Source organism: Plasmodium gonderi, assembly GCF_002157705.1.
Source record: "Plasmodium gonderi DNA, contig: Pgo-contig_38, whole genome shotgun sequence".
NCBI lineage: Eukaryota > Apicomplexa > Aconoidasida > Haemosporida > Plasmodiidae > Plasmodium > Plasmodium gonderi.
Window position 1 is genome coordinate 562 of NW_021628973.1, and position 8,432 is coordinate 8,993.

At 21.3% G+C, this 8,432-nt stretch overlaps 1 protein-coding gene across 1 annotated transcript; it reads right to left on the bottom strand.

The window, feature by feature from the left end:
• Nucleotides 1-2,362: 2,362 nt before the first annotated feature.
• PGO_000410 (variable surface protein) lies at nt 2,363-3,351 on the bottom strand (the record flags this gene model as incomplete). The annotated part of the gene is made up of 3 exons (XM_028690766.1): nt 2,363-2,521; nt 2,647-3,126; nt 3,319-3,351. 3 exons carry the CDS (start codon nt 3,349-3,351, stop codon nt 2,363-2,365), a joined length of 672 nt encoding a protein of 223 aa, XP_028546567.1.
• Between the last annotated feature and the right edge of the window lie 5,081 nt (nt 3,352-8,432).

The following is an 8,432-nucleotide window of genomic DNA, read 5'->3' on the forward strand; positions in this document are numbered from 1 at the left end:
AATGCATTCTTCTAATTTATTCAGATGCTAAATAAAAATATTTACATTACGTTATGAACAGAGAAAGAATGCATAAATATTTTAACAATTTAAAGTGCGTCTTTTAAAAGTGGCATGTAAAATAGACAAAGATTTATATGTTATGTAAAGAACAAAATGTGATTTTATATACAAATAAATATATCTAATTATTCGTATATTAATACTCAATGAAATATATTTTTAGTGCATGAAATTTCAATACAATATTTGATAAATCATTTATCCAAATAAATTGAATAAATTTATATAAATTTCATGTAAAGAACCTTGTGCACGAAATGCATAAAATACAAAAGGAGAAAGGTTAATATACATATTATCTATTATAATATTTATATAAATCTGAACTAATATCATTAATATATAAGGACCCCAATTTGTTATATAGCTTAAAAAATGAATATTTACGCATTATGTTATTTTTATATAGATTTTTTATATAGACTATAATTAGTAACATAGTTACATACATTATCAATGATATTAAAGAATTTGTGTACTAAATATGTGTATAACCATTAAATACTTTAAACATTCATAAAAAAGAGTAAAATATATAGTAATTAGTTTTGGGTAAAACACAATGACCATTGATATTCCCTATAAGATATGTTATTTGTTTAATGTGAGAAAAATATTTGTTAAATGAATCTATGTACAATTTTTTAAATTGGTCTAAACATGTTATTTTTTGCTTTATTTGTCTTTATGCTTATGTATATACTTTTTATATAATGGAAACGTAAAAGTGTAAACCTGTATCTTTATACTTAAAAGTATCTTCAATTACCTATAACTAAAAACACACATATTTTATTGAACAGTTGCTTTTAAACTTGTGTTACAAATCACTTCACTTTTATGTTAAATTTTTTTGTTCCAATTATGTACATGTAAAGAAAATATTAAAAAATTTTTGTTTATATAATTTATATTATATCGTTCGTACTTTTAATAAATTAATAGTCTTATATTCTGTTATTACTAATAAATAAAAAAAATGAATATATGTATCATTAAATTTATTGTCTACAATTCATATAAATTGGGATATTTGTTGGATAAGATAAATTTGTAATTACACATTAAAACATTTTTAAGCATAAAATTTAATACTAGTTGTAAAGGTGCATAATTGGACATGTAATGTGTATATCTTAATTACAGTATTTAAATAAATATAATTGACAATGAAACTTTTGTATATTATAACATTTTGGCGGATTATGAATGCTACAATTATATTAAGCGTTATTATTTTTCTGACCATGGAAAACTTATGAAGATATTAAGCTATGTAAGGGTTCAAAATAAAGAACAGCAGGAAGAAGACATTAAATTAAATATGTATTTTTATTTTAATACATTTTAGTAATAATGCACATCTAATATTACATAAAATTTATGCATTACACGATCTATAGTATTAAAATATTGCAAATATAAAAATTGATATAGCTCATTATGCTAAGATATAGAAGATGGACCTGGAAATTTCACTAAAACATCACTGTTTTATTTACATTTATGAAGAACAAACCTATGTAATATTTATAATACGAAGAATATATTTATAATTTTTTTTTTTTTTATAAAGTATAATAATTCATTTTTAATTTTTAATCTATATAACATACATTAAAATATATTCCCTTTATGTTATATTCGACAAGTAAATGTATTGAATTTAAACTGTAATTGGCACATGAATTAGTTTATTCCTTTTTATAGACAACATAATAAAATAAAAAAAATTAAGAATTAACCAGAACACACGTATAATGTGTATCAAGCGTTTATCACAAAACACATTTTATTAACAAATTATAATAGGTGAAAAAATATTTACATATAAAACAAATCAGATGATTTATACATACAATAAAATCATCTAAAATAAATTGCTTGTACTCTAAAACATATAAAAAATTATATTATTTTGACCATTTGAATGAATTGTAAATATATATAAATAATTTTTTTTTCACCTGTAAATTGTAAATTTTATTGTTACAAGATTGCTATAAAATTACGTGAAAACAATTTATATAACCACTTTGTTTTTTAAATAACTGGATTGCCATTTTTATGCAAATTTTTTTTTTTTCATTTTAAAATACGTTTTTATATTTTTTGAAGCCTCAATGTATAGCTAGTGTGTTCCTAGAATATATTTGATTTTTAGATGGTATCCCATATTTTTCATTTTTGTTATACATGTTATTATGCAAAGTTATCATTATGGTATATTTATTTCAGAAATGAGAATTTTGTTTAAAATATAATTAAACTTATTTTTCAATTTTTAGATATGTTATAATTATTTACTGTTCTTGGACTGATAAATTATATTAATTCTTTTTCTTTCCACACCCGATTTAAAATCTTTATTATTTCTAAAGGTTTGATTGCCATGTATATTTTTCCTTTTTACAACTTTACTACGCTTATTACAGAAAAACCGTTTTATTTTAGAAATCTACATATACGAAATAAATTAATAGAAAAAATAGCATATATAAATAGTTGTCATTATTATGTTCAATTAGATCAAATATTTTTTAAAATATGTTTATTATTCTTTTATAATGATTTTTATATTACATTAAATAGCATAACATTAATTGTTATTAAAAGTGTAAAACAAACATAAAAAATATAACTTATTGGTGATCTAAAAGTTAAAAGTTTTTCTGCGCTTAATGAATATTCGCATGCAGATACAGCATCACCCCATTTACAACAATTTCCAAAAAAACAATTACTTAATTTACATAATTCTTGATATATAATATTTATGTTTTTATCCCATAAATCCATATCATTTTTTGTTGATACATTGTCTTCGTAATATTTTTTTTTTTTGTCAATCCATTGGCGTAAATAGGAACATTCATCTTCATTATACTCGTGTATAAAATATACATTATTATACAAAAAGTCATAAAATTTTTTAAGATCATTATCTGTAAGCATATTATTATCTGGCACTATACATTTTTGTTTACAACTATTTTTTTCCAGTAGATTGTCTAATTCATCAAATAAATTCTGTTTGTTGTCACATTTATTTTTACATTTGTCCTAAAAAAAATGTAAAATAAAGAAATACTATGAAAATATAACATTTAAAAAAGTAGTTAGTACATAAAAAAATCTAAGTAAAAATGTTATAATTAATTTAGAAATGAAAGGGTAAAACGTGTTATGATTTAGATCATGTTACTATTATATATATATTTATGTAAGTGCTTTAATGTTTTAATTTAAACATACTTTAATTGCTATCAATATTTGATCTGCTGACATGATTGTTTATTATACAATTATTGGCATTTGCTTATTACACAATTTTACTTATTATTGTAAAAAACATATTAGTATATTAAGTATTGACTTATTTTATTACATATCCATGTTTATAAATAATTTATATAACAGAATATATAAAAAAAATAAATGTAATATAAATAATCTATCTTTATTCATCACCTGTTGTACTCTTGCAATAGTTACACTTTTGATATATTATTAGATATATTTTATAATATCTTAAATATTTAATAATATTATAATATTTTTGTCATAATATATTAATAATAAAATATAATGAGTCATTTATATTATTCAAAAGTATAATATATTTAAACTTTTTTTACCTTATATATATATACTTTTTTTTCAGCAATATACGAACCAAAACTATATTTGTTCACGGTCTCAGGATACAAGGTTTACCTATTATTTTGTGTATATTTCATTGCATATATAATTAATTACAACTGGATTTAATTATGATTATGGTTATAATTTTCACGCATTATATTTCAATATTATGACTATATACATTAATTATATAACATTTCCTAGCAATTAACATGAGGTAGGACATAGTATAAATAAAAGTTAAACATCTTTATATATAATCATTTGTTTTTACATTTACTTATATTCTGAATCTATTTATTTTGTAATAGATAGATATTGATGGTGACTTTTGACAAAATTATTTCTCTCTATTTATAATAAGAATATGAAATATATGATTATAGTTTTTATAATAGCATCAGTTATTGTCTTATTTCTAACTCTTTACTATTGCATATAATAATATATGCGCCTTATATGATAAATTGTTCCATAAATCGTAAATGCTAAACTGTTTTGTATTACATATATATTTTTTTATATTAATAAATAGAGAATAAACAATATTTTATATATTTTACTACATATATTATTTTTATGAGTATGCTAACTAAAATTATGTTTTCTGAGTGTTGTTAATCTTATATATCTTCAGTAAATTAAAATGACACTTAAAATGCTTATTTCAGTATATACTGAATGATGTACTTTAAAGAATGAATATTTTTATTTTATTTTAGATTTGAAACATATAGAATACTATTTTATTTTGAATTATATAAGCAAAAACTATGTAAAAATATAAAAAAATATATGAGCACCTTAAGTCATAATAATTACAGTAGTATTTGTTTGAATGCAGTGAACATAATATCTTTTTTCAAGAATAATTTTTTAACTAAATTTTTTTTTAATTTTTTAGATACATTATAAAATTTTTAATTTGGGTTATATAAATATTGTAAAAATTAAATATGGTTAACTTTTTTAATAACATTTAGAGTATAATGTTTTTATAACATGAATATAATTCCACAGAATTATTTTCATCAGAATTATTAATATTTGAGATTCCATCAGAACAACGCATATCGCGAATAGTTTCATCACCGCAATTTGCAAGATTGGTATGTATTTCGTTAGAAGATGCACTGTATAAATTTATTCTATATTCACTTTATCCATAATTATGTACAGGCATATCCAATAACTTATTATCTTCTAGCGCATTACTGTTTCTGTTATTAGTGATTCTGTGAAGGCCATTTTTGTTCTAATGTTTTTTAGCATTACGATCCTGTCATGCATAGCTACATAATTTCATTTTTCTGTATCAAGATTTTGATGTTAAAGTTCTTGGTTTCTAAAACATTCTTAAGAACCAGATTCACAATAAAGCGTATTATATGGAAAAGGAAATTAGTCTAAATAACGCGATTGTAAGTTACAACTTGTATTATAATATTGTGCAATGCTTGGATGCTAAGATTTTGACCCTTAGTTCGTATTCGTCCCTATTTTGGAAATATGACTTTAAACGAAATAAAGCAACTGTCAATGTCACTACCAGTATCGGTGCATTATGTTGTGGTTAGCTATCGTTTCAGATACTTTACCTTTAACATCAGGAGTATATGAAATTATTTATACAATTAATGTGTACCTATAAATTTTTGCTCACCTATCTTTATTATTTTCCATCATTTTAACATTGAATCATATCTTTGGTTTCTTGTCCTTTGTATTTTAGATACCTTTGCAGATGGTACGTAATATATTTTATTCTAATCTGTAGTTTCTAATATATTTTTACATCCCTTGCCTTCTTTATTGGAATCTTTTGATTATGATGTTATTTCAACAATATTTTTATCATAAAATACACTATTTTTATGTCATTTAAGAGTGTTATAGCATTTTTTAAAAAAAAATATTTATTATTCGCTATGCACGTGAAGCATTTGTTGTACTTATTTTTTTAAAATAATCCGTTATATCTCCTTTTATTTTTTTACATATTTATATAATTCATTTCATTTTATTTGGAGTTTTTTACAGATCTTTGCTTGAAATTTATTAATGTTACGTTCAAATTTATCTAAATTTATTAAAAAATTTTCATTAAACTTTTGAATCCTACAATATGAGTCACCAAGAACTCTAGTAATAATTGTAGTATCCGCTAAAAATCCATCCATTTTTATTATAGATGTTTTTTCTTTTAATTCCTTTAAACAAATAATTTGTGAAAATAGATATTTTATATGTCTATAGTTATATGTAAGGAGGAATTTAAATTTTTCGTATCATAACATTATATTAAAAATTTTGGGAGAAATATAAGCAATAATATTCTTAAAAGATATAAATGAATGTGATTTTTCGTGGCGAATATGTTAACATTTTGATCTAGAAGCATTTTCACATACAATAGCTTACATGGTTAAGTGTAAAATAATTGACATCATAAGAATTATTTTAAGGAATTTGAAATATTTTTATGCACTAAAGTAATATAAATTACAATATATTCAAATATAAGGTTTACAAATTAAATGGTGATAAAAAATATTTAATAATATAGGTGTTATATAGAGTACACATAAATAAAATAACGAATGCTGAAATGTTTCATTTAAGTGACATTAACCAATGAAATAAGACTCTTTCTGTAAATTGCTATTTGTGTATACGTCTTCATATTTATTTTATTGTAACAGTATAACATTGTATATATCTAATGTTATATTTATTGATATTCATACCTCCTTTATTTTTTGTACATGGTGAACTATGTTTCATATAAATAATGTTATCATTAAAAATATGTGCAGGTAGATTTGAGTTTCAATAATAATTTTGAGGGCCTATGCATTTATTTTTTTTTATTATTATGCTGATACATATTTAATTTTGTAATGTTTTATATAATGACAAAGAATAAATAATATCCTAATTGTGCAAGAGACTGTTTTATTATTGTAAAGAGGATTTATGTTTAATATTTCTACATAACATTCAAAGCAAATACAATCGTTATGACATAAATATTAACTATTTATGTTTTTATTATGTATATAAATTTTTTTTATTTATGTAATATAAAATAGATTAAGAGTATACATATAAACATAACACATTTACAAGCATATATATAAAATTAAATATATATGTAATTTTATGTTTATAAAAAAAAATATTCTTTTATACACATTATCTTTTATGTTAGTGTGTATTAACCCTTATCAATTTAATTTTATTTTATTATATTTTTGTAAATTGAAAGTCAATAATAATATTGTATGATTATAAAATTTTGATATGATTATACAAGACAAATTATTTTATAGTTAGAAAATCCTTTGAAATCGACCGTTTATTATTTATATTTGTAGAATTAAATTTTATTTCAATCCAGTGATTTTAGTACTGTTTCTTTGATTTTATCATCAGTATAATTATTTCTATTCCCCTTGGCTTTTATATGATATATAATGAGAATTTTATATTTAATAACTTCCTAAAATGAAAGTTGTTATATTATAATTTTTTGGTTAACTTTGTTGAAGAATATTAATAATTTCTTAAATAGTTACTGTTAATTTATCGTCAACTGAATATGTTATATTGTTAATAAGTTACTATTTGGGTTTTTTCGTATATTCATTAAATATTTACAGATGTATATATATTTATTTTATTTTTGTCACACCTATGTGACACACTTAAGCCATTTTCATTGTTCCCCTAATACTAAAATATATTCTTCATTTTTGTAGGTTCCTTTTTAAGAAATTTCTATATACTGAGGGTTATACATATAAATACATATTTTAAGATGTTGTGATCTTTATACACATTACATAAATTTTTATTTCTTTCTCATTCTTAATTAAGAATGTACTTTTTACCATTTTAAAAGTAGTATATACTTATTTTAAACAGTGAGTTCCTATTATAATAAACACGTTTAATTACTAACACACACGATGAGATAAAAATATTTTAATACTCTTTGTAATATAGTTAAAACGTTAACACATTCCTATAAAATTTATTTCATAAAGCTCACAACATCTAAAATAATTTCATATATTGTACTAGACACTTTTTCAAAAAGTGTTGATTATCATAATATAATTTTCGCAGACAACATGGAAAAAATATTCTTATTCTCAAAAAATATGATGTGAAATTATATTATTGTGCTGTATGCACGATATATTAGGGGGAAGGCACAATTCTACGAAATGTGCGTTGAATTCCTCATTCACACAAATTATAATAAATTCCTAAGTAAATTTTCATTGTTATAAGAACTATAAGAATAATATGTGTGTTAATATAGGATTATAAAAAAGAAAAAGATGTTGTTACGGTAAGATGATTCAAAAAAAAAACTAATGAGTGCCAAGGACGTGTGTGTTAGGGAATGTTTGAATAATATAATGCAACTATATTGTGAGGAAAATTTTTTATTCATATGTAAGCAGAATAAGTGTGCTTTATATTATGTATGTAAAGAACATAAGTGAAATGAAATAACAGCTCATTTTATTTAAACACACTTGTGTAATGTAAACAATATTCCATTTTTACTACTTATTCATTTTGATCACAACTTATTTCGAAAAGAAATTATGAAATGTATGCCAAGTTTTATAAAGACAAGACACTTAAAACGATAGATTATTATTACGTTTTCTTGTAAAATAAACATAATAATTTTTGCATCCTTAACT